Source organism: Athene noctua, chromosome 1, assembly GCF_965140245.1.
Source record: "Athene noctua chromosome 1, bAthNoc1.hap1.1, whole genome shotgun sequence".
NCBI classification, from domain to species: Eukaryota; Metazoa; Chordata; class Aves; order Strigiformes; family Strigidae; genus Athene; species Athene noctua.
The window spans coordinates 111,336,713-111,363,068 of record NC_134037.1 but is presented as its reverse complement, the minus strand read 5'-3'; the positions used below and the strand labels follow the sequence as shown (position 1 = coordinate 111,363,068).

At 40.6% G+C, this 26,356-nt stretch overlaps 1 protein-coding gene and 4 non-coding genes across 6 annotated transcripts; all 5 read left to right on the top strand.

Annotated features, from left to right (window-relative positions):
- The first annotated feature begins 33 nt into the window (after positions 1 to 33).
- WDR43 (WD repeat domain 43) lies at positions 34 to 25,886 on the top strand. Of its 2 annotated transcripts, XM_074897375.1 has the most exons (19): positions 34 to 273; positions 4,842 to 4,976; positions 6,692 to 6,694; positions 7,399 to 7,520; positions 13,088 to 13,208; positions 14,353 to 14,492; positions 14,989 to 15,091; positions 16,173 to 16,237; positions 16,610 to 16,781; positions 17,262 to 17,348; positions 19,173 to 19,309; positions 19,767 to 19,899; positions 20,735 to 20,821; positions 22,230 to 22,261; positions 23,089 to 23,152; positions 24,042 to 24,155; positions 24,598 to 24,667; positions 25,295 to 25,350; positions 25,446 to 25,886. In XM_074897375.1, the coding sequence occupies exons 1-19, from the start codon at positions 43 to 45 to the stop codon at positions 25,563 to 25,565; spliced, it is 1,992 nt and encodes a 663-aa protein (XP_074753476.1). In that variant the 5' UTR covers positions 34 to 42; the 3' UTR covers positions 25,566 to 25,886. The 2 variants fall into 2 exon arrangements, with proteins under 2 accessions (XP_074753476.1, XP_074753474.1); XM_074897373.1 differs by lacking the exon at positions 6,692 to 6,694 and having other exon boundaries at positions 19,173 to 19,304; positions 19,762 to 19,899.
- Positions 7,941 to 8,018, top strand: LOC141956606 (small nucleolar RNA SNORD53/SNORD92). Its single transcript, XR_012632977.1, has one exon. It is a non-coding gene; the product is annotated as a small nucleolar RNA SNORD53/SNORD92 (small nucleolar RNA).
- Positions 13,334 to 13,417, top strand: LOC141956608 (small nucleolar RNA SNORD53/SNORD92). The gene has a single exon (XR_012632979.1). It is a non-coding gene; the product is annotated as a small nucleolar RNA SNORD53/SNORD92 (small nucleolar RNA).
- Positions 14,600 to 14,683, top strand: LOC141956609 (small nucleolar RNA SNORD53/SNORD92). Its single transcript, XR_012632980.1, has one exon. It is a non-coding gene; the product is annotated as a small nucleolar RNA SNORD53/SNORD92 (small nucleolar RNA).
- LOC141956605 (small nucleolar RNA SNORD53/SNORD92) lies at positions 18,128 to 18,206 on the top strand. The gene has a single exon (XR_012632976.1). It is a non-coding gene; the product is annotated as a small nucleolar RNA SNORD53/SNORD92 (small nucleolar RNA).
- Positions 25,887 to 26,356: the final 470 nt, after the last annotated feature.

The following is a 26,356-nucleotide window of genomic DNA, read 5'->3' as shown; positions in this document are numbered from 1 at the left end:
CGGTGCATGCGCCGGCGCATGAGGGGCCGGGCAAGGAGCGCCATGGCCGCGGCAGCGTGTGGCGGGGAGGCGGCGGGAGCGGCGCGGGCCCTCTGCGCTTTCTCCCCCCGCGAACGCCGTTTCTTCGCCATCTCCGGCGCGGATGGGCGTCTGCGGGTGTGGGAGACGGCGAGCAGCCGCTTGCAGCACGAGTACGTGCCCTCCGCCCACCTCAGCGCTGCCTGTACCTGCTTGGCCTGGGCCCCGCCGGGGGGACGCCCGCCCCCCAGCAAGGTACGGGCAGCGTGTGAGGGAAGGGAGCGGAGGGCGGGACGGGGGGCACCGGCGCAAAGGAAGGGGTGGGATGGGGACGGCGGGCGCCCCGAGCAGCCTCGACGCGTGGCCGCGGCCCGCTCGGCTTCACCCCGCCCTCCCGGCGCCATGTGGCGGGGGTCGGCGTGGCCGGGCGGGCCTGGGAGCGGAGACGCGGGAGTCCTGGTGCGGGGAATGGGAGAATGGTCCCGTGGGACGGTGCGGAGCTCCGCGGGGTTCAGTCACCGACCCCCGCTCCCGCGGTGCTTGGGGCATGTCCACGCGTGGCGTTCCCCGGGGTGGTGGGCCGTAAGGGGAATCCGCTCCTCTCAGAGGAGCGTCACGGCATTGCTCTTCACAAGGCAAATTTCAGGTGTTGGGGGAAGCAGCACTAGAAGCTTTATTATTTCTTTTTAAACAAGAAAAAGGGTCTATCAACAGAAGCACTGACTGTGTAAAATCATTTGTCTTTCGTATAACTTGCGTGGAAGAAGCCTTCCTTGAAGGAGCCAGGTATGTTACTTCACGGCACATCTCACCTTAATCGAAGAGGTGATGCTACAGAGCAGGTCGGCTGCTGTACGTCCTCTTAGTTTACGTCCAGTTCACATCCCAGTAAAGGCAGTATCTCTCCACACTTCCTTACTCTTGGCAGTATGTCCATGCAAGCTGCTACGCTGTCAGTGACGCGTCTTCCTGAGCTCAGGAATCCTGCAAGAAGGTATTCGGTAGCTTTATTAAGAACACGCATCAGAGGGCTCGGATGTTCTCCACCTTGAATTTGTTTTATTTAACTTCACCTCAGGTGAACACTCGACCTGAAAATATCTGGAGTATATACAGTAAGGTACCTTTTCATCCTCTTTATGTTGAAGTAATTTTATTTTTTTAGCTAGAACATATGATTTCCTGAGAAAAGATGTATCCCTTGGATGAAGTATGTGAAATCCACCCCATTTATCATAAGAAGGAGGGAGGGCTTTTTAAAGTGTGTTTTGGTATATCAACAATTTAATGTATTTTAACTACTGTAAGAAGTATTTCAGAACGCTTAACACACAGATTACTAATCCAGAGGAAGATGATACTGTCTCATTCTTTTCATTTGAGCAGTTTAGTCCTTAAACTTTAAAAACTCCCAGAGCATTTAAAGAATGCGACAGAAAGGGTTAGTTTTAGATTGGCCATAACCTGTTCATTTGTCATATAAATTGGAAAAAAAACCCCACATGCATTAATTGCAGGGCTGTGTAAGTTCTACATTCTTAAATAAACTGAAATTGGCGTGTGAAAATGGCATTAATCTACCCTGTGTGAAATAAAACTTAAGCTAACACAGTGCACTGCTGTGGTGTAGCAAGTCAAGCACAGGAGGTTTCTGAGTGGCTTTTAAAAACTAAGCCTTTTCTAGAGACCCACCCCGAAAACCCACAAATGCTCCAGTTTAACCTGGTTTAGGGTTGTATGAAAAATAGACTTAATCAGACAGCATTTGGCTATCTCTCAGTGCTTTCTAATTATTCCAGTAGTTTGAATGCTGCCCACTGCTTGAAAGTTGGTACTTTTTCAAGTGGAGTTGGAAAGCACACCGTTTCTTGGAATAATTATGTCATAAACTTTTACAATTCATTGGTTTGTCCTTAGACTGAAGAACTAAAGCTGTGATGGTTCTGTCAAATATATTTTATTGAATGTGTTTTTTCTGACGTTGTTTAGTCTTTTTTATATTCCTGGAGAGTTGACATCTGTCTAGGTAGTACTAGTATCTGGTGTTCAGGAGTAAAACTGTGCCAGTAGATATCTGTAAATAGTGTTTGGCCAAGTTACGTGTAAACTAAGTATGTTTTGAACTGCTGCCCTGTTAATGAAGGCCATGTGTTACAGGGGAGTATTAGAAATTAAGTTTTGAACTGCAGGCCCTGGAATTGCTGATGCAGTGGTGGCTTACTGGGATGTTCCCTGCACACGTGCTTTCATAGCGTCAGTGCTTCCTGCTCGTGGTGTTCACCATCTCCTGCTCCATGAAGTGATGCCTTGTGCAAGAGTATGTGGACCACCAACTTTCAAAATACCTTCTTCCACTTTCTTCCTAGTAAGCTGCAACTACTCTGTCATCTTCAACTCTTAAGACTGTTTAGGCTTCCCCCCATCAGTGTTTTAAGTGCTTTACTTCATGCATGAGCAGCAGAGATTTTTTTTAAAAAAAGTCTCAGTGGCTGACCTGCTCAAGTAAGAGCATTATGGAAAAATATGTGCACAGTACTTTTTCAAATAACTTATTTTAATTACCTCTACTAATTAAAGCACTGTACTTTTTCAGGCAAAGTTGATGGATTTCTAAGTAAACTTTGAGTTTCCATAAATCTGAAAAAAACCCAAAAGGAAACTGATACTTGGTATAGTTCAGCTCTCCATCCTATCAGTGAAAACAGGGTGCTCTTATGTTTAAGACCCTGATTCACAAGTGAATCCCACATGGATCTCTACTGCAGTTGGCAGTCTGTGTACTAATCTAATGCAGGGTAGAGATGTTGGATTATTTTTTAACTTTATTTTTAGTTCTTGAAGTGTGATTTCAAATCACCTCTGACATTAGTAGGTGTCTGAATTTTCCACTGGCATTTCTTTCATGCAAAAATTTCTGACAAAATTCCCCACTGATAATGCTGATAAAGGGATGGTCAGTAAAGAAATATATGTAAAAAAATAATTGGAAAAACCTTCACTGCCTCTAGCTTTCTTCACACTGAAAATAACTGTGGACTTTAGTGGGAATTTTGTTGTATCTTTGGGTTATTCCAAGGGAGATTGGCCATAGCAGACTGAAATGAAGGGTGAACAAATTTTAGTTAAAAGATTTATGCAAGGGACAAGAATAAAATTGTTCTTAAATGTGATTTTGCTTTGCAGTGGGGTTGTGCGGGGTAGTCAGTAGAACTACATAGAGAGATTGAAAAGTACCAGAAAACACATAAATTGTACTTGCAAAGTCAAGGGCCACGTAGCCATTGGAGATGCATGCCAGACAGCATCTGACAAGATGTCTTAGTCAGCATTACTGCCAAAAATTTAACTAGTTGAGTCTTTTCTCATATATTGTCTTAAAACCTGGTTGATTTACTAGGTTGTGCTTTGAGACTGTGATGGTTTCTCAGCACCTGTGTTTTCATAATATTTTATGAACACTTTTCCAGGGAAGATTAAGCCTAAACAAATGCTTGCAAAAAACCCGATGTAATCTCTTTCCTCAAGAGCCTGCTTTTGATGTAAAAGTGTCTATATAGCATTTTGGTATTTATTGGCCTAAACCTGAACACTTTTCCTTGCAGAAGGTGTCTGTGTTGAGTACAGAGGAAAAGGAAGTCCTGCTTCAAAGAATGAAAGTACTTACCTTGTGCTGTTATACTTCTAAATCTTAGTTGTGGTAAAAACTCCCAAATCTGGTTTGTCGTTATATCTCTGGACCGGAGTAAAAATTATTTATGCTTGCTGTGTGATGTCTGTTGTATGACAGATTAGCTACACCACATGGAGCTTGCACAGACCTGGTTGCTCACGTTATTTTATCAGTCTCCTTTGGCTTCTTCTGGCTGCTCATCAGTGCAAATATATCTGTTCTGTAGAGGAAGCTTGTGTATAATTTTTTTTTTTTAAAGTTGAGAGAATGTTTTGCTGAAACAAATGGAAGGAGATGTACCAAACTGCAATTAAAAAATAATCGGTAGCATTAGGGATGATTTTTTTTCTTCAGAAGTCCTTGAACAGTTTTTCCTTTCTGTGTGTGTGATTAGTTATATGAGATTATCCCAGTGAGAATAAATTAAGTGGCTTCTTCTGCCCTCCATTTTAGTTACACATGCTCAGGAGCCAGTTTTATTCCCTCTCCCCTTCGCAGTGATGTGCTGCATTCACCTGTTTTTCTTTGAGAAGTGAAGTGAAATCTCTACCTGAAGTGGTTGATAGCACTTGCAGAATAAGAGAGTAAAGACATAAGAATTGCCTGTTCAGAGGAGGACCTCTGGTACTGATGACAGGACTTGGGCACAGCACTTAGCTTAGTCCTCATTGCTTCTCTCTGCAGAGCGGAGTAGGACTTTTGTTTTAAGAGGTGTTATGAATACTTAATATTTGTACGGTTCTTCTGAATAGCTTTTGAGAAAAAATAAACTGATTGTTCTTGATCAAGCCTTGCCATTTTGCGGGTGAAGTATTCTGATTGTGTTAGTCTTTACCTCTGCCTGTGGGACATGAACTCTGTGAAAAACTTGAATGTGTTTTTTTCCTTCATGCATGTGGTTGCTAGGATAGGGAAAGGGCCTTCACCAGATGTTTCCACCTGACTCAAAGCAGCACTCTTACCTTGTACATGGAGGTACAAGATGAGTCTGTAGGTTGCTGTGCACTTCAGTGTCTTCATTTTGTGTCTCGGCAGAGTTTGTGCTGGCTGACTGGGTCTCAAACTTACCAAAGTTTTTTTCCCCTCTGCTTTAACACTGAAATTAGCTGGTCAGACTAATCTGTTTCATGTTTTATCTTTTTTGATTTTGCAGGATGGGCCCCAGAGGAAAAAACGGAAGTCAGAAGTTGCAGATGTGGACAAGCAGTTAGATATTCTGGCTATTGGTACAGCAGTTGGCAGCATTTTGTTGTACAGCACAGTAAAAGGAGAGTTACAGAGCAAGCTAGTAAGTAATACACTCTTCATCACATCCTACCAAATACTGATGGTTTCAGTCAGTTTATGCTGTTCTTTCTGCTGCTCAAAAATGGAATAAACTAACATAATTCAGATTTTTTTTTTTTCTGAATAGTTGCATGTGTGGATAAAAGTGCAGTAATTCAGGTGCTTGGGAATCTTCATGTTTTTTCTATTGTTGGCAGTATGTACATGTTGAGAAATCTTGGTTTCAAAGTTATTGTAATATCTTAACATTGTGCATAGATTTGCTATTTTGCATTAAAAATAACAGAAACGATGAAATGCCTGATTGGAGAGTTAACACGTATAACACAGTGGGAGTGTCATACCCTCCATTCCTGCACAGTGTTGTTTGTGGGAGAGGAGGGCAGGATTGAAGTACTCATCATTTCATGGGAAGATGTAGTGTTGATGGACTCTTTTGTAAACTTAGCTCCCTCGTGGAAGCTTTTGAGCTCTCTCAGCACGTGATCTTTCTCCAATGAGCTATGATGGTTTTTGTTTTGTCTCTCTCATTGATAACTTCCCTGTTACTCCTAAATACCTTGGTTTTAGTCTTGGATTACATAACAACCAAAATAAATCTGTATGAATGACTCTGTGCAATACTTTGAGATACTTGGGCATACTTTTGCTTCTAAACTGTAAGGTGGTAGAGGTACATGAATTTAGAGAAAGCAGTGACTTCTTAAACTTGTGATACATGCAGGTGATACTAGCTAACACTTAACTCTGTTTTATGGAAAAGCTGTATTTATGCCTGAAAACTGAACAAAATAAAAGTTTCACGTTAAAATTCACAGTTTCACTTGTTTTGAAAACAATGGCTGCTCTGCTGTAGGAGCAGGATAGGAGATGTTATTTGGCGACTACTTTGTTTTTTACATAAAGGTTGAATTGAAAGATTATTCCTGCTAGAACAAGAACTGTCACTTTTAGCTGTCCTTATTGAACAGAATACCCTGCTGTGATGTATTTTGTCTTGCTCAAAGCCAATTTTCAGTGACGCTTTTAGGAGTAGTCTGAGCTGACTGGTGCCAATTCAAATAGTGGAATTTTATAAACTCGGGGTAGTATGTTCATAAATGATTAAAGGTTATATTTAAGATGCAGAGATTTTGGTTGTTAGGAGAGGTGAATATTACCCCTTTATAGGGTCTTCTGATCTCATGATCATAGACTCCTAAAATACCAGGTTGGAAGGGACCTCAAGGATCATCTGGTCCAACCTTCCTGCCAAAAGCACGGTCTAGACAAGATGGCCCCACACCCTGTCCAGCTGAATCTTAAAAGTGTCTGATGTTGGGGAATCCACCACCCTGGGGAGATCATTGCAGTGGCTGATTGTTCTCATTGTGAAAAATTTTCATTTAGCGTTCAATCAGAATCTCCCCAGGAATAACTTGTACCCATTACCCCTTGTCTTTTCCATGTGACTCCTTGTAGAATGGGGTCTCCGTCTTCTTCGTAGCCACTCTTCAAATACTGGAACATGGTGATAAGGTCCCCCCTAAGCCTTCTCCTCTCAAGGCTGAATAAACCCAATTCTCTCAGCCTTTCCTCACATGGCAGGCTTCCCAGGCCTTTGATCAGCTTTGTGGCCCTTCTCTGGATCCTCTCCAGCCTGTCCACATTTTTTTTTATAGCGTAGACCAAAACTGGACACAGTATTCCAGGTGTGGCCCATCAGGCACCAAGTAGATTGTGATGATGACTTATCTCTGCTGGTGATGCCCTTGTTGATGCAACCCAGCATCCTGTTGGCTTTCATTGCTGCTGCAGCACATTGCTCACTCATATTGAACTTGTTGTCCACCAGGACCTCCGGGTCCCTTTCCACAGAGCTGTTCCTCAGCCAGGTAGATCCCAGGCTGTGCTGCACTCCTGGATTATGTTTCCCAGGTGCAAGACCTTACACTTATCCTTCTTGAACTTCATAAGGGTCTTGTTAGCCCAATTCTCCAGCCTATCTAGGTCTTCCTTCAGCTCGCTCTTGATTGCTGGGTACAAAGGGGAGGCTTCTCATCTCTGAATGTACTTAAGCAAGCAGGCACTTAGATGACTGTCAGCAAAGCCTCTGTGCTAGCCTTTTCTTTGCGCAAATTCCATACTGTTAGATGGCCTTGTTTGGCTGTGTGTATAAAAATAGTGGGCAGGACAATTTTTTTGTTAACTGAAATGCTAGAACAGGAATTGATTCAAATACTTATATGTACGTATCAAAACATGAAAGATCTTTAACTTGTGTAACTATATATATATTGGTCTTTAAAACCACGCTCTTTCTTCAAGTTGACAGCGACGGGAATTTAGCTCTCAAAAGAGCAGCTTGTTCACATTGGTGTGGGCACCACTCGGTAGTCAAGTCTTAATTTATTAATGAGTTGATGCCCTTTTACCTTTTGTAGGATGGTGGTCATGACAACAGAGTAAACTGTGTGAGATGGCATCAAGACAACTGCTGCTTGTATAGCTGTTCAGAGGACAAACACATTGTGGAATGGAACACACAGACCTGCAAAGTAAAGTGGTAAGTGATGACGGTTTTGGGTTGAATTTGTTCGCACTTGCTTTTGTACGTTTCCCTCACAGGTTTTAGTAAGGCTCTGTTGGAAATGCTGTGTTCTGCTCTCCAGGCTTCACATCCACTGTACAAAATTGACTGTTGACTATTATTTTTTCTGAGACTGGAAGTGGATTTATTAAGGAACAAAGTAGTAATTCTCATAGTTGGGTTTCTTCCTGTGTTGTAAAGACTAGATGAAACAAGTAATGTGCTGAGAGGGATTTGGGTCCCTCTATGCTCACTTTTAGTGGGACATAGTCACTTTTGGGACGTTGAAAAACCTAAATTCTAGAAAATATCCTTGGAAATATGGGGGAGCGGATACTGGAATACCTCATTCTAATTAAGCTGGTTACATGCACATCTAATTTTGCGCAGAGGGCCTTGCTATGATGATAACCCACTTGGTTTCGCACACTACTGATGTGCAGTGGGGACAGTTCCACTTGGCTGTCTGAGCAAGCTGCTGCTGTTTTTGAAGTACTGTTGAGCAAAATGAGAGTAGTGCAGAGTAACATGGTGTCGGGTGTAGGCGTTTACTTTCTTTTGTAATAAAGTCAATACGTTTTTAAACTTTAAAGAAGAAACCAAGATATCTATTAATGATCATGGTTATCTTACTTCAGTAAAAGCCTAGTGCGTGATGGCACCTTGAGCTTTCTGTTATGCTGTTGTTCCTTTTCTGTAACATTTCCTGCTGTTGTGTTGTTATTACTACAGCTCTGTTGATTTTGTTGAAGATGGTGTGAGCACTGCAGACAGCCTGTTGTCAGTAGCCTCTTTGATTTCCGTAGAAAAGAGATGCATCCTTGGGTTGTATTAACTTGAGACCCCGATGTAAAGTAACAGAAGATGACCATAAAATCTCCCTTTAGCCTTCTTTTCTTAGGATTGACCACACCCAGTTCCCTCACCTTTCTCTTACATTACATGCTCTAGTTCCTCACCTGCCTTCATGGCCCTCCACTGGATTTACTCCACTATGTCGGTGACTTTCATGTGCTCTACCATACTGGACATAGTGCTCAGATGAAGTTTCAAAGTGTTGCGCAGAGGAGAGGAATCACTTTCCTCAACCCGCTGACTACACTTTAGTTAATGCAGATCAGTATGCAGTTGACCTCATTGCCGCAAGGACTCTCTGCTTACACTCATGTTCAAGTTGACTATGAGGACAGCAAGCTTCTTTTCTGTAAAGCTACTTTCTAGCCATTTGTCTTCAGCCTGTACTGGGATTTTTTCCATCCCACATGCAGGACTTCACATTTTCCTTTGAGATTCTGACAGCCTGTTTCTCAAGCCCGCTGAGATGTTCCTGAGTAATAGCCCCGACCCCCAGCATATCAACTGCTGTCCCTAATTTGGTATTGAATGTGAACTTGTTATGTGTGCATTCTATCCTGTTTTGATGTCATTAATGAAGACCTGGGCAACTACTGAGGATATTAAAGTGTATTGAGATGTCCTTACGGGGTGACACCAGTAACTGGCGAGCAGCTAGACTCTGTACCAGTGATGACAACTGTTGAACTCAGTGATACAGCCAGATCTTATCCCTCCTCAGAGTCCACCCATTCAGTCAATATCTCCCATTTGGCTGCAAGGATCCTATGTGAGGTGTTGTCAAAAGTGTTACTAAAGTTAAGTTAAATGGCATATTTGGCTCTCCTCTCATCCACCAAGACATCTGTCTCATTACAAAGGCAGTTGGGTTGTTAGGCATGATCCGCCATTTGTAAATCTATGCTGGATGTTCCCAGTCACTTTTTTGACCTTTGTGTGCCTGGAAATGGCTTCCAGGTAGGTTTGTTACATAACCATCCGTTTCCTGGATTCTTTTATGGATATATTTTATCTTTCTTTTTTCTTGTAAAGTCGTGAGAAATTTCTCCTGAGCTACTGTCATGGTTTAAGCCCAGCCAGCAACTAAGTACCACACAGATGCTCACTCATGCCTCCCCTCTACTCCCTCCCAGTGGGATGGGGAGGAGAATCGGGGAAAAAAAAGTGAAACCCATGGGTTGAGATAAGAATGGTTTAGTAACTAAATAAAATAAAATATAATAATAGCAACAATAAAAAAATTGTAATGAAAAGGAATATAATAAAAGAGAGAGAAATAAATCCCAAGAAAAGGCAAGTGATGCACAACGCAGTTGCTCACCGCCTGCTGACCGATGCCTGAGCAGTGATCTGCCCCTCCTGGCCAGTTCCCCCCAGTTTATGTACTGAGCATGGCGTTCGATGGTATGGAATATCCCTGTGGCTAGTTCAGATCAGCTGTCCTGGCCATGCTCCATCCCAGCTTCTTGTGCACCTGCTTGCTGACAGAGCTTGGGAAACTTGAAAAATCCTTGACTTAGGATAAGCACTATTTAGCAACAACTAAAACATCAGTGCGTTATCAACATTATTCTCACAGTAAATCCAAACCACAGCACTGTACCAGCTACTCGGAAGAAAATTAACTCAGTCCCATCTGAAACCAGGACAGCTACATGGCCCCTCAAAATGATAGCGTGGTCTTGTAGTAACACTGGCCCTAGTGGTTCTGGGTGCAGCCCATTCAGTTTTAAGGAGTTACATGTGTTGAACTTGTTGTTGTGATCCCTAATTTGATCTCCCTTTACTATGGGGAGTGCTTTGCTCCCTTTGACTCTGGCCCTAGGTTTGGGAACATGGGAGCCTTCAGAGACTTTGCTCTTGAGTGCTTTGGCCTTTTCTGTGTACTGAATGGGTCCCTACACCGTTCAGCAGCAGGCCCACGCTTTCCTCAGTCATCATCTTACTGCTGCTGATGTGCTTACTGTATGTAGGTGTCCTTTTGTTGGCCTTCATATTGCCTGCTGGTTTGAACACCAGGTAAGCTTTGCCTAATTCTGTCCCTGCATGCCTGGACAATTTTATATTTCGATCTCCAATTTCACCTTCTCTATACTTCTTTTTTGTGTTTTTGAGTTGAGTCAGGAGTTACCCACTTGGCTAAGCCAGCTTTCTGCAATAACTGGTGATTTTTCTGCTTTTTGGAATGGACAGTTCTTTTGCTTTGAGGAGGTTATTCTAGAAGACCCTTTTCCCCTTTAGGGTAGCCTCCAGTGGGATCCTACCAGTCAGTTCTCTGCATAAGTTGCGGAGAAGTTCTTTTGAAGTTCAGGATTGTAATTCTGCTGTTTGTATTGCTTGTTTTCCTTAGTCTCATATTCCATTGTTTTGTGGTTGCTATAGCTGGAGGTTGTCATCAACCATCACATTCTTGACCAGTTCTTCCTTTTTTTTTCTTTTTCTTTTGAGTAGCTGATCCAGTAAAGCACCTTTCATAGTACAGTTATAAATCACTTGCATCAAGAAAAGGTCTTCAGCATTTGCCAGCAATCTCTGGGACTGCTTGTGCCCTCCTGTGCTGCCCTTCCAGCAGTTGCTGGAGTGCTTAAAGCCCCTTGGAAGAACCAGGGTGTGGGATTATGAAGAATTATCTATTTCTTTTTGAATCAGACAATCTGTGGCAGATACCCGCCACATCACCCTTGTTGATTTCTTCTCATACATACCTGTAAATTCTCTACTGGCCCTTTGCCTGTTTCAGAGGAAAGCTCCATGCATTCATGGTATGCTTTTGTGTCAAGAAACCTCTCTCCCTTTTGCCTTCCTGGCATGTCCTTGCTGAAGTGCCTTCCTGAAGGTCCATTTATTGCAGCATTCCTGTCTTGCAAGCTATCCCACTGGTTTTTTTGTGATGCCAGTGAGATCAGAGCTCTGAAGCTGCCCATGGACATCTATTATAATTCCCCCTGTTTATATCCTATAGCACGTGTGTTCCTGTACAGATACTTGAGATGGGTCTCAGTCATACTGCTTTCTTAGGAAATGTGAGAATTTTTCCTGTCATGCTTCATGTGGGGTGTTTCCCTCTGCCCATGTCCCATACTGTCACTTTTTTGGGGGTGGTTGTAAAAGGTAATAAGAGGCATTGTAGTCTTTAATTTTAAAGATGGCACCAAAAAATAATTCCTGGAGTTTATACATTGAAAGTACACCAGCAATATAATGTAATGCTTTTTAAATGAAATTTTTCTTTGTCGGGACCTGGAAATGAATCCTTAAGTGTCCCACAGAGAATACACGATGGTTGCTTCTGGGGTAGGGTATTCAACTTCTTTTGATTTGCAGGTTTCTAGACATCTTCCTATAGTGGTATGGACTGCTAGACAGGGAATTGAAACCACATGGCTTTAGACTTGACTTTCTTAATTACTGTAGAATTAATCTATAGAACCACTTCAGGAGGTCTGTGCAGCACACTGAAACCTCTGGCAGAGAGACAAGCTGTTGGGGAAGAGAGATTTCTGAAGAGGCAAGACAAGGTGTTAGAGGGAAGTAGTCTGAAACTTTCTGGATGACCTCTTGTTTCTCTGGTTGTAGCCTTTTCATGTCTTATATACTCTGAATACTCAGAGGCATTCTGTACTTCTTACGCAGCTTATTGTTTCATGATATCCTGTTTAAAACACTTTCCTGTAAAATTATATGAAGAGTATCTGAAGTAAAAACTAACGGGTTTTTGTTGTGTTTTATTTTCTGCAGTCTAGTTTAGACTAGTCTTTTTAGTATATTTAAAAATACCTTCTTGGGTTTACATTATGAAATGGTTTGAAATTCTTAGTCCTGACCTTTTCTTTGGAAGAGAATACAAAATCTTGTCATGTTCTCCATAAGGTGTGATGTTGTTTGTCAAGTTTGTAGGCAGTAAAGCTTTCAGCTTCTATGAAATCTAATCAAAAGTTAATACAGTAAAAGAGCTCTGTTTTGGAAGACGGAGAGGTACTGCTTGGACATGAGAAATCAGGATGTGATGGGTTGCAGGCTGCTTCCTAACTGTAAAGGGTTTGTGTTAATGCTTTCCTTGCAATTTTGTCCTGCGAGAAATATGTAGTACTCAGACTCCTTCAAAGCAGATGCAAGCTTTTCATGACAGCACCTTTATTTTCTATTTTTATCTTAAATAGTACTTTGAACCATAGACCTTTAAGACAAAGTTTATTATTGTCAGTGCCACTGACAGGCTTGGGAGCAGGGCCAGGAACTGAAGGGGCTTTGAAACCAAATTTTAGTGTGGAGAAGGCCTTTCTGAATGGATTGGTGTAAGCTTTCTGGTTTATGATGCAAAGGGAAGTCTTGAAATGCTATGGCTCCTCTTACCCTGTTTTGAGTTAGAGAACTCTTACACTGTTTAGAGAACTTTGAGAGAGGAATTCAGAACAGAATAGGTAAATATTAAAAAAAAAGTCAGTTCTATAATAAATTGCTTTACATTTTTGAGTGGCTGTATTTCTGTGTAAACTAATTTGAAAGGGAGCAAAACCAGAATAGCTTTGACCTCATCTTTGACTACTTAAATTATTTTTTTTCAATGATTTTTGCCTTAAATTTTCCAATGTGGTTGATGTGCATTTTGAGGTTATGCTAATGAATATTGTTTTTTCTATTTCTTCACTTTTCTCCCTTCCTACAAAATCCCTTCATCCAAATTCTAGCAAGTGGAAAGGTGACAATAGCAGTGTTACCTCTCTGTGCATCAGTCCAGATGGGAAAATGCTGCTGTCAGCTGGTAGAACTATAAAGCTGTGGGACCTGGAGACCAAAGAAGTCTACAGAGTAAGTAACTTTGTTAAACTGGACCAAAAAAATCCTTCTTTATTGGTGACATTTCCTGATAGGAGATCTGAAAATTTCACTGGGTGTGAGGAGACAATTAGCAGTTAGGGGACTGCTGGAAGCTGTTGCTGTGATGATACCCTCAACTGTGGTTTCAACTTGCTGAGAGTTGAATGAGGACATTAAATTCCTTGGCTGTGTCTGAGCATGCTACCAGCACTTTCTCAAGCCTGTAGCAGAAAGATGGATGCTGTGCTTTTTCACTGGGTCTGTTTCTGATGCCCTTCTACCAGGAGACCTCTGTTCACCAGAGTATTAGTTACTGCTGGCATGGCTTTCTGCATAAGCTCCCTGACTTTCAACATGAGTCCCTCATTGAAGCCTTCAGGTTTCTTTGCTAAATTTCATATAACTTATGGTCTTACCAATTTTTCTACTGAAACAGTTGGAAGGCACAGGAACAACACCCTCCTTGTTCCCTGAGCAGGGCTCAGGCATGAGCAGATTACCGTGTTTTAGCTGTTCCTGAACGCGGCCATGTTCCTTTTGCTTGCTAGCAGATAGGTTGCAGCTAGTCTCTGAATCTCCTGCACTTGCTGTCAGATGAGTTTGTACACATGTGCTGTTACTATGGGCTTGCTGGCACATGGCAACTACCATGTGTATCTGCCAAAACCAATATTTATGATTGTAGACTGAGGAACCAATTTTTTTTGTGTGTGGTGGCAGGTTGAACAGCCTTAGTGTGTCAGGAGACCTGTGCATTCATCTTACAGTTGAGAAGGAAACTATGAATCTAATTTCACTGTAAAAGTTGAAGTGTAAAATTGGGGGTCGTGGAAGAAGTGCTTTCTGACAGTATGGGTGGATGTGATTTCTTTTGCATGGAGTGAATCTCAGTGAATTGGCCTTTGATTCCCCATTTAACTTTTAAAATTCTGGTAAATATCTGGAGGGTCAGAAAAAGTTTCCTTGAAATACAGAAATGCAAGGAGGCTGATCACGAGTAAAAAAGTCACTGAAATGTCTTTGTTGACTTAGTAACTTTTGAATCTTTCCTAATGTTCCTTGTTAACTAACGTTTTAATTTTTGCCATATGACTACTTATGGCAATCACTGAAAGATTCTTTTTTTTTCTCTTAGAATTTCACAGGCCATGCTACATCGGTGTCATCATTAATGTTTACCACAGTGAAACCTATGAATGAAAACAAGGCCTTCGATGGAATTACAGGGCTTTATTTCTTGTCTGGAGCTATACATGACCGATTACTGAGTGTATGGTATGTAAGCTTTTCACAGTTTATAACTTTGATTATGATCAGTGTTGAAGATAGACTCAACAAGTATGTTCTGAACTCTGATTAAGCCAAAGGGGCACTCTGGAAAAATGCAGTGATGATCTCTTAAATGGTGCTTTCATCTCACTGATTGTTGAATGAAGATGTGAATTTCCTTGGCTGTGTCTGAGCATGCTTCCAGTTGCCGTATGAATCACTAGTGTTTGCCAGGAACATACTGTGTAATAGACTTCCTTGTTCTTTGTACTTACTGTAAGGTTTATGCTAGGTTTTCTTGCTAAATTTCACTTAGGAGTTACTTTGCACTTGGAATGTAAGAACACTTTCTAAGCTGAAAGCTGAAATTACAGCATGAGTATTTTTGGGTGGAGTAGATACTACCACAGTCACTGGTGTTTTCTAGGGTTTATAATGCTTTTCAGGTGCAGAGGGTACGTTTGTGCTATGGAAAATAATGTGTACTGTTTGTGTCTTCCAGGCAGATCAGATCAGATAGGAAAGAAAAGAATGCCGTGATGTCATTCACAGTAACAGATGAACCAACTTTTATTGACCTGACTGTATCAGAAGTCAAAGAAGAGGTAGAAGCAATAGTTTGTAACCAAATATGTTCAACAATTTTCAACTGTCACATCAGTTTCCTTTTAAGGGTGTAAAAAAAAGAAGCTTGCTCTGTATTCAGGTTCTGTTACGCAGAGATGAGATCTGAATGCCAATTCATGGTGTAAGGGTATTTTACAGGTGCATTTATAAAGCTGATAGTTTGAAATACTCATTTTTCAAAGTTGCTAAGTGCAAATTCAGTGTTTTCTTCAGAAATCTTGCTCATGATGGCAGAAATATCAGTTGTTTCCTGTTAAGAACAAGTTAGTGATCAAAATGGTTGTTAGAACTTGGCAGCAAAAACAACAAAAAATTTCTTTCTAAAAATCCAGTTTGGGTATGGTTCTGTTTTTTTCTGATCTCAGGTGGCTTTGGCAGCATAACTGCATTTTCAGTTAACTAGCCTTTAATGAGTTAAAGTAGCAGTGTGCATTCCCCAGGTCTCAATTTCAGCAAGTACAAGTCTTTCAGAGTAGTTGTCTTCACATGTTTGTGTGCGAAACATGTTTACAATCTGTTCCAGTAATTACTTAAAATATTTTTTCCTGTTGCCTAGATGCCTTTTCTAAAAGCAGTATTTCATGCTGTCGTTTCTAATGTTTCCAGTTGCACCCTCATACTGCTTGTATTTGATAAGCGTATTCTGTAATGTACACCTGTCGTTTAATCGCTCAGAGTGTACTCATCTCAGTTTCTTTCCTCTAAGTGTATTTACAGTGCCATTGCCTGTCACCTGTGCTTCTAGACATGTTTGATACCATATTTTTTTGAACTTTGCTGCTTACGGTGACATAGTCTACTGTGCAAGCTATTAATTTTTGGATGTATCAGTAGTGATACAGTAAGTTATGAGTTATCTTTTTGTCTCCTAGTAATTGTACTAAATGTTCTTGAGATGTCAGTGTCGTTGGTCTTCCTTATGGATTTAGTTATGTCTTTAAAGTGTTTGGTTACTGAAAAAAGTCAATCTGTAGCCATGCAGCTGTCTCTTGATGCTCTGTACTTACGGGAGGTTTGTCCTTTGATCTAATTAAAATCTTTTACTGTGCTTTCTTTCAGCCTGTGAAGTTAGCAGTTGTGTGCAGAGATGGGCAGTTGCATTTATTTGAACATATCTTAAATGGGTAAGTTAGTATTCATCTTGAGGGTGTCTTTGGGAAAGGTCTGGTATTACTGTAATGCAAAGTTCAGTCTTGTCATGCTGCTGCCTTAAGCTCTTATATCTCTTCACGAACCAGGTTCCAGCTGTTTTTTTGTCTTGGGTTACTGAGCAGATTTATGGAGAACTTACTTGTTGGGGCTGTGCTGCACTTTGGTGTTAGGTGTGGCTTTAGCCAAGATTTTCTGTGTCTGTACTTCACCTTAGCCATCTGTAAAAGGTGTAAACTGGCTGAGTTTGCTAAGGACCTGCTAAGGGAAGGTGCTTGTATGTGCAGGGTACTGAAGTGTTTTGAGCTAAACCTCTTGGAATTTTTAAATTCCTTTTTTTTTTTCAGTTATTGCAAAAAGCCCTTAACATCAAACTGTACTATCCAGATAGCAACGCCTGGAAATGATGAGGATTCCACACCAAAACCAGTCCCTATTCTAGCAGCTGCATTTTGCACAGACAGACAGTCTCTGCTGCTTGTGTATGGAAACACCTTACAGCCCATTATAGAGAAAGTGGTATGTAAAACTTACTGGAGAGGTTTTGGATTTTGTAATAAGGGCTGCATACTGTTCTTGGTTCAAGGGATTTTTTTTTTTTTTTACTTTTTTGAAATTGTATAACAAGGCAAAGCTTATTACTTTCCCCTTTTCTGGGAGCTATGCCTGTTGCTCCAGAGCTGTTTTGAAAGATGATTTGTATTCTTTCATTCTTTCAATTAAAATACAACTTGACATTATTGCCGTCTCTTACCATTTCATCTGTAACTGAGTTAGGCCACTGAAACTGGTTTTAATACTGTTTCAGTTTGCAAGCTTTTTTGAAGAACATAGAGATCTGGTAACAAAATGCAGATGTGCAAAGCAGCTGCTGTTCTAGAGTGTAAAAAAGTTCATTCTGCTTTATACCTCTGGAATTTGTTCTCATATTTCAGTAGTGTAATAAATCACAGGGGTGAATCTCAAATATGTTAACTGGTTTTGTTCCTGTCCTTCTAGTCTTTGAACACCACTGAATCCCATGTGTGTTTGATAAGGGACATCCAGAAAGCCTTGTCACTTAAAACAGACGTTGCTCTAACAAAGGTGAGCTTTGTGTGAAATGCGATTTTTATTGCTCCTCTTGTTTGACTTTGGAAATGGTTGAATTCACTGCTCTCTTTTAAAATGAAGTTGGATTTCTGGACGGACCTGCTCAGAGCAGCTCGGACCTGCTCAGAGCTACAGTTGTCCATAGCACTTGGGCAGGTGTGGGTAGAGTGTGCTTCAGAGCTGCTGTGTGTCCTAGTATCTTCTCACACACAGTTACCCTCCTGTAGCTCATAGCAAGTCCTGTTCTCAGCAGGTCTGCTTGATAGATGGGACTGGCTGATGGTTTCTTTTCTGCTTGAGATCAGTCCTTACCCAAGAGTCCGTCAGTTTGCACAGCCTCTTTGACCCTGATGGTTTGGGGTGAAGTTGGGATGGCTTTGTTTTAGTCTAAATGTAGAGTCTAAAGTGTAATGGAGCCTTAAAGGGCATGTCCTTTTGGCTCTTTCTCAAGGCGGCTTTCATGTGTTCCTACTAACAGAGAATATGATGGCCACAGTGTCCACTGAGGCCACTTGCAACCGTTTTCTCTCATGCAGGATCCTCTGGGTGTTTAGAGACAGGCTGTGAAGTTCTTAATCAGTGTGCATATTCAAGGCCTTGAAGATTTGAAACGCTTGCACTATCAGTGAAGTGAGCGCTGGTTTTCTAACCCTCAAGTTACCTACTGGATCTGGTGCTCCATCAGCCAGGCGGGGTTTTGTGCTGATTCCTCAGTCCTGGAGCTGGCAGGTAGCAGAGGTGAAATGTGGTGAGAGGTGTAGGAACTCCCTGGCATGCAGTGATGATACCTATCTTGGTTTCGCTTCTTGCTGAATTCCAGTGAAGACACATTTCTCTTGGCTGTCTGAGCGTGCCTTGTGGGGAGAAGGTCAGTGATTAGTGTGGTGAGGAAAGGGGGTAGTATTTTAACACAACTGCTGTTCTACAGTAAAATTCCTGAGTTACAAAATCAATTTTTTTTTTTTATTTTTACACACAGCATATGGAAGTTGCTTTGCTCAGTGTAGGAGATTATATTTGTATCACTTCATTGGGCACTCAGCAGGGCTTTCACAAGTACAGAATTTTGGGCAGGTACTTCGAAGAAAGGCCCTGCACAGAAACACTGGTTAAAGAAATTCTGGAAGTAGCAAGTAGCATTCTTGATGTTTTGGAAGTGGCATACTCCCTTACATCCTTTGTGGGTCAGGGGACCGCTTGGTTATTAAATATATTTCCTTTAAAATTCAATCTCCTTTGGGTTCATTGAAGATGGATGCCATAGCTTGCTTGGTATAACCTAAGGTTACTCTGTTTGTCGTCATGGTCTTCAGTCAATTCAGTCTACTGAGTTCTGTGTTTGAGCAATCCCTAAAAGAAAATTGGTGGAACTCGAGTGAATAGTAACTACCTTTTACTGTTTACTGCTGCTGTTCGTGATCAGTTCCCTTCCAGTGGAAGCTGAATTAATCTGCGTGTGGTTTATGGGCCTGACTGTTAGTACACGTGGTATCTGTTGCTAGCAAACATCCAAATATTTGTTGTTGGATACAAACACTTAGTTTGATGAGTGTTATGGAACAAGCTTGTAAGAAGAATAATTCACAGGGGATTCCAGAGAGGCCGTTGCTTTAGTTAATTATGAAAACTAGCTGGCTGTTGCTTGAGGTTATTCATGGCTCTTAAAAATGTAGGATTTTCCTAATATCTGTGTCAAGAAAATGGGTTGTGGCAGGCTGGTTTTACCATGTATACGACAGTCTCAGAATAAAATCAGTATTTTAAATTGGAAGAAAAGTATTAGCAATTCATGCAAATGTGGTTATCTCTGTCTGCTAGGTAAAGACGCCTGTTGTGAACTCCGACACCAAAGTTCTAGTGCCTGGCATTCCAGGACATAGTACTGCTGTCAAAACTCCATCCTCGGGAAAGGAGAGAAAGAAAAACAAGAGGAAACCGGGAGAGACAACAGTAAAGTTTTTTTCTCTTTTAAATACAGCAATAAGGGATACACTAGAAACATAAATCATCATTGTAACTTCTTAGGTCAATTTGAACTTGCTTTGTTTGGTGTGGAAACAAGGTTAATGATACCATCTTTTAGTATGAAAAAGACTTCCCTCTGCTCAAAACCTTGCCCTTGTTCAAGCCTGTGTGCCTTGCCCGTAGTTTTGCCATGTTCCTGCAGAGCTTTGTCACATGCTTGTGTCTGTGTCTCTGTGCTAAGGTATATTACTGCTTTTCACTCAAAACTCCATCTTCTCTTCTTTTCTCAGGCTGTTCTCTGTTGGTACGTTAAAAAGAACATGCAAAATTTGTCTTATTTTCCAGTGGAATCAGGGAATGCTGTAGGTTAGGTACTTTGCTTTCAGCTGACGTTTCTGAGAATCTGCACTGAAACAGCACTGCCCTTGTTTACCGTCTGCAGGAAAGCATTGAGGAGCGCCTAGAAGCATTGGATATTGATGTGAGCAAAGTAAAAACTCCAGGTGGCCTTCCACAAACAGATAGCTTCGCGGTACTTTTGGTTCAGGGCTTGGAAAGCAACGATGCAGAAATCTTAAATGTAAGTGTTACACGATCATTGTGTGCGGTTTAATCTATTCACTGAGACTTGTGGGGAACCTTCCTGAAAGCTGAGGAGGCTGAACAGTCAAGAACCTGTTGTTTCTCCCGCTGCTTTTTGCTGATTTGCTGCTCAGGGCAGTGGTATTATTGATAGTAGCAGTGTTACTTTTTTGTTGTTATCTACTTTGCTTTCTGAGTCAGTCCATGAACTTTGAGACACTTCTGTTTATGATACATTTGTTATGCCACAGTTCGGATGTTTTACAAGCAATGTTACTAATGCAGCCATCTTCCCTTTAGCTTGAGCTGGGGCATAATCTGTACTTAATCTCCTGAATGTATGGTTTCCAAGTAGATACTGTTTGAAAAATGCATTGGTGATAGTAGTTTCACTCAAAAAGCTTACAGTTGCACTTGGACTAGGAGGAAATAATAGTTCTGGGGCAGGAAAATAAAATCCTAAGAACTTGATGCTGAATAGAAATTGTCACAGGTGCTGGTGAAAGGCATTTATTTATAGAAGTCAAGCACAGAAAATAGCAAGGGAAATTTTAATGTGCCTGTGATGCTTCCTTTCTAACGTGGGGTGGGTGGACTAGAGGCAATGCTAGATTGTTTTAAGTGGGTTAATTAAGTGTCTTATTTTGTTAATTGTAGCTGAATTGAAAAGTGGAACTCCTTTTCACAGTAAATCTTTTACTTTTTATCCTCAGCATACAAAGGTAATGGAGTAGAAATTTAAATGGAGTAGAGATTTAAAACCAGGAATTTTTGATTGTGCTTATTGCTTGTATACATGTTAAAACAATGATTATATTTTTCCATTTTAACAGAGAGTGCTTAACACAAGAAAGGAAAGTGTAATAAAGAACACAGTAGCCAGAATGCCTATACATGCTGTCATTCCACTGCTGCATGAGGTAGGAGAGACTGCATTTCTTGTACTGTCATACAAGCCACATTTGGTTTGTGTTCTAGCTGGGGAAAATACAGGATATGTCTCTTTATTTTTACCAGTGAAATTGGTTTGGTAGTTTTACGGGACAGAAATAGTTCTTAATTTATATCTGATATGCTCTTATCTTCTCTGAAGTTTAACCAAAGGACAAAGTACCACTGTCAAAGCTAGGAAGAACATTAGATCATGTAATGTTATTTTAAATGATTATGTGAGAAAAAGAAAAGGCAGCATTTAAGCTAAAACTTGTTTAGTCCATGGCAAACAATTACCATTACTCCTTTAAACTAAACTTTAAAATGGATGATAGTTGGAGACATGAAAATAGTAGTGCTAGCCAGAGCAAGTTATATGAGCACAAACATGCTAGATACTCATGTGAGAGAAAGACAAATACAGTATGTACTTATAGCAGTGAGTTTGAGACAGCACTTGGAAATTGAAGGGCAATTTCCTTCCTCTTTTGAGGACAGCTCAGAAGCCCAGTTGCTATCTTTAAACTTTGTGATATCACTTAGTAATAATTTTAAAAGGGATTTGGCTGCTGAACTGCTTATTCAGTGATATTAAATAAAATCTTTATTTAGACAGAAATAGTTTAATAACTAGCCTTATCTAGACATTACTTTGTTTAAACTGAGCATCGATTAGTTGCTCTTGTTATGTGACTGACATTCTGTAACATAAGTAAATGGTTAGATTTCTCTTGATTTTTAATGTGCTACCCACAAGTAAGATTTAATTTTTACTTGTGGTACTAATCTGAACTATATTATGCAGATGGCCTGGTTTTGAATGTTCAGACTGTTTAAGCAAGTGTCATGACACCTCCTTAGACTTATGTTACTGAGTTGCAGCATTTCTTCTCTAGGACCTTTGTCAGAGAATCTAAGTGCAAGTTTTTGACTATATAATCTCAGTGGATGGACAGATCATCATATAACTGTCTTCTCCAGAGCTTGATATTGGTTCTGTGAAAAAGCCTTTACCCAATACTACCTTCACTTGTTTCCCCAACTTGTCCATGTTGTAACAGCTGCTCTACTAAGCAGATACACAGAGGCACATAAAGGAATTTCCATCTATGTATTCCTGCCCACTTTTAAGTTTCACTGTATATATATTGTCTGTTAAGAGTTCTAGTTTTATTGTAATTATGGAACTCAGCTACCACAAGTTAGCAGCCTGTGTGTAGGATGGTAGAGTCAGCAATGCAGTGTTCTGGAGCCTGGCAATGGTTAATCCTAGCAAACTTCAAATGCCTGGAGATCTTTCTGCCCCGACATCAGGGCTGTCACATGCATGTAGTGTTGTTTTTTTAAACTCATCATGTGTTTCTTACTTATTACTGGCTATTTTTGTCCTTTTAGCTTACAAAGAGATTGCAGGGCAACCCATACAGGTAAGAGACAGCTCAACTACAGTTTAATTTATTTGAAACTTCTCTAGAGTATGTTTTATGGTCCCTCCCTCCACCTATGTGATTAATTTCCATAGTACCTGTAATTAAACTGCAGCGTCTTGAAGTAAAAATTCTCACCTGGTTGGGGGTGCAAAGAGCAACTTTTATTAAGGCAGTGCTTTCTCAGGGTGGCTGAAGTGAAATTAAAAAAGGGAAAAGGATACCTGAAATAAGCATATAACCCTGGGAATGTATCTGAAGTCCCAGAATATCGACACTGTGAACCTGGTGCATATGTAAAATAAAATAACTTTCAGATGTATAGCTTATTCAGTTTAATTATCAAATATATTTAGACATCTCCTGGTGGTGTGTTTAATAACAAAACCAGCTCTTCCTCCCCCACACCCCCTATCTTGTTACATCGCTATAAGGATAGCTCTACTGAGACTAGCTGTCCTTAATGGTGGTGAGTTTATTGTTGTTGCTTTTTATTTTACTTTTTTAAAAATAAAAATTCCCTCATTGTAGGCGGAGAAAAAAGTAGCATGCTTTGATCTTTTATTCATTGAAACCTCACATAAAATATGTCAGAAACAGAGACCCCTGAACATGCCTAGTTTAATCTCTCAATTAAATGTCTGTTCTTTTCCTAACAAATAACTTAAATAGGTATCTCATCTGGATAGTTAAACTGGTTTATTTCCATCTGCATTTGTCTTTTTATATAATGAAAGAGAAGCACTTCCTATAGAACTGTTCAGCATCTAGAATGTTAAATAGGTGTTTCTCAGCCATTATCTCTTTGATATCATTTATTTTTCCAGTGCCTCACTAATGGTTCGATGGCTGAAGTCTGTTTTTACTCTACATGCATCCTACCTTTCCACAGTAAGTATTTTGCATTAGTGTTAACGCACATAACTAAAACTAGTTTTAAATTATTCAATATATGTATGTTCTTCCTACAGGAATCTGTCTTCTGCTTTCCACATATCACAGTGCTCAAATCAATGTACAGGGCTATACTTCTGCCACTTTTGCTGAATTGCTGCACACTGGTTATAAATTGTTTGTCTTAGTCATTCATGACATAATTATAGTCAACCCAAAGTCAAACCAAGATAAGTTATGTCATACCTGGGAGAGTTAGGGAACAAAATTACTGTCAAAGAGTAATCTACCCTGGGTCGCTAAATCTTACAGAACTAAATTTGTCTTGCTGTTGTAATGCTTATCTTGAGACTGACTTGTGCATGGCTAGATTTATAGGGTAAAGGTGTGCCATAGTTGGCAGGGTAGTAAGTAATGTCCTAGCTTCTGAACTGAAGTCCAGCCGTGCCTTACAAGTGATGGATAAAGCTCTCTTGCTCAGTTACAAAAAAGGCATTCTGGCACTGTTAGTCCTTTCTCCCATTAGAGGATCACTGTACATCAGAACTTGCTGATGCTGCGTTCGTACACTGGTGTTTATATTCAGTTCCCATTTACACAGCTTTCCAAATAGTGCTGTGACACCTGCTTACAGCAGTGACTATGGAAAGGAAAAGTAGTATAAGGATTGCCATGTTTTGAAAGTAGATGATGTTTCTGAACATGGCTAAATATTAACTGATCAAATTGCAGTGGTTTCTGTGAGCCCTCAGCTCTCCCTTCTGTCTAGAATAATGTGAGCAAGGATTGCTTGCCCCAAGTGTACAAAGGTAGTTAAAAAAATTTAAAAATAAGCCGTCTATGATGTGTTGGTCAACAGCTTCATTTTTTCTTTATCCCTCTCAAGTTGCCAGACCTTATTCCTCAGCTGGGAATGCTATATCAGTTAATGGAGAGCAGAGTAAAAACTTTGCAAAAGCTTTCCCGTCTGCATGGAAGACTCTTCATTCTTGTCACCCAGGTGAGTTCCAACTAAATAACGTGAAGAAGTGTCGTTTTCAGACTTAACCTCCTGTTGTGAACAAATCTGATGGGACCTGTCATCGGGAGCTTAAAACAGCTGCTGTACAGCTATGCTGATAACGCTTAAAGCAGCACACTTAATTGACTGTCTAGTTAGTCCATGCTCATTGGAAGCGTTACACGTTTTTTCCTGCCAAATGTGTCTACTAACCCATAGAGTTTTAAAGGGGAATAAGTAGGAGGTACTGGGCCACTTCAGAACAGATGCCTCTAAAATTTTACTTTGTCCTTCGTACTTGTTTGGCTGTTAAACTACTACCGTAAATGAATTAACATGTGTTAGACTTGATGGAGGCTTCACGTACATTGTTTTGAGTTTTGTTGACTTTTAAGGTTGGAATATATGATTGCATCTAAGGCTAATCTGCAAATTCATTCAGGTTGCAGCATCAGAAACAGTTCAGGATGCAACTGAGGTTAATCAGACTGCGAAGCTGGTATATGAAGATGGTAAGTGTTGTATGCTAGGTGTAGCTCAGCTCCTGAATTCACGTGACATCTGATACATGATGGCTGTTCATCATGTTCCTGTCCTTATCCATTAGCATACAGTCCCCAAATAGAGAGTTTCTGTGGGAAGTCCATGGCAGGAAAGACAGTCGTTAATGATGCATGCATCTCATAGTTGGTTGGTTGTTCCTTCCTTCCCCTCCTTTTATTTCCTGTCATACCCTCCCATCCCTGCTTCACAAATTAAAGTATCAGATAATTGGAAGTTCAGTATGCTGCTTAGCTTAATTGGCAACCTTGAATTTCTAGTGTTAGCTGCTCTCTTTCTCAGGTAGATACAGTCAAGCCACTTTTGAGTCAGCAGGACCTCAAGATAGTCATGTCTGTGTGTATGCATGTACACTTCCAGTTTGGCCTTTCTTCCTACTGCAACTTTGTACTGTATAATCGTTAATGGAAGTGACTTGTTCCTAATTCATGTTGATCAACCTAATCTTCGGGTAGAATTAGTTTTGGAATTGAAGTAGCGCAGTTTGGAGACTTAGCAACATGTGGGGTTGGGCATTGTTTGCACAATGACATTTTAAAGTCTTTTCTTCAGACTGAAGGATTGTTTTCTCTTTGCAGAATCCTCAGAGGAGGAAGGCTCAGATGATGAGATGATTGCAGATAAAGACTCTGATGTAAGTGGAGTTGGATCAGATCTTCTCCCTCCTGCTTGTAACAGAAACTGTGTGACTGTCAAAGGTTCAAATATTCCCATTTATTTTTTCCTCAGGAAAACTGGGATGAAGATGAAGAAAAAGAGGAGCAATCTGATGAACAAGAAATGACTGTTGAAAAGGAGATCAATGGTGATTCTGATTTGGAACCAGAAAATGAAAGTGAAGAAGAATAGCAGCACGAAAGAATTAATTTTAACAGTTCAAACAAGTGGGCCACCAAACTCTTAATTCTGGATCATCTTGCTGAAAGATGCCATATTTGCATATAGGAAGTGCAGACTCATGCGCAACCTGCGTGCAGAGGCACATGTGGGGCACTGTGCATTTCTGAATCCAGAATGTTTAACCATGCCAGCCTTCTCTCGCCCTATTTCCCTGCGCTTACTTATAGAAACATTTCTTCCACCTCATGGTCAGATTATGCCTGTCATGTGGACATGCATTTGTATCTCAAGTGAAATAAATCTGCCACCGCTGTTTGTGTGGTAAACTTGGTTCAGCTTTACATTGAATTTGTTTCAACTATTCCAAGGATCAAAGACAACTGGTCTATACCTTCTTTCCATGCTTCAGTTAGCAATAGCAAGTGGGCATCCTGCTGCATTTGTAAAAAAAACACAACGGAAAAAAGAAAAAAAACAGATATTTTTGTAATATTTAAATTCTCTACTGAAATAATTCTCCCCTCGCCCCCCACCCTCCATTGGTTTAGCCATGCCTTGGCAATATCTAAATGCCAACCTGACTTAAAAATGGCTTTTTCTTTTTTTAACAAATTTGAACTCAAGACTTTTATATGTACAATTCAATGACTTTTCTTGTGCTTCAAAAGGACATTAGAACTATCACTGGCTCCTAAATTTGTTTTAATGGAGGCTGTATATAAGTTTAATGCTAACCCAGAGGACAAACTGTGTTGAATTGGGTGTGGAGAGGGGAGTAACACAGGGAAATGAGAAGGTGA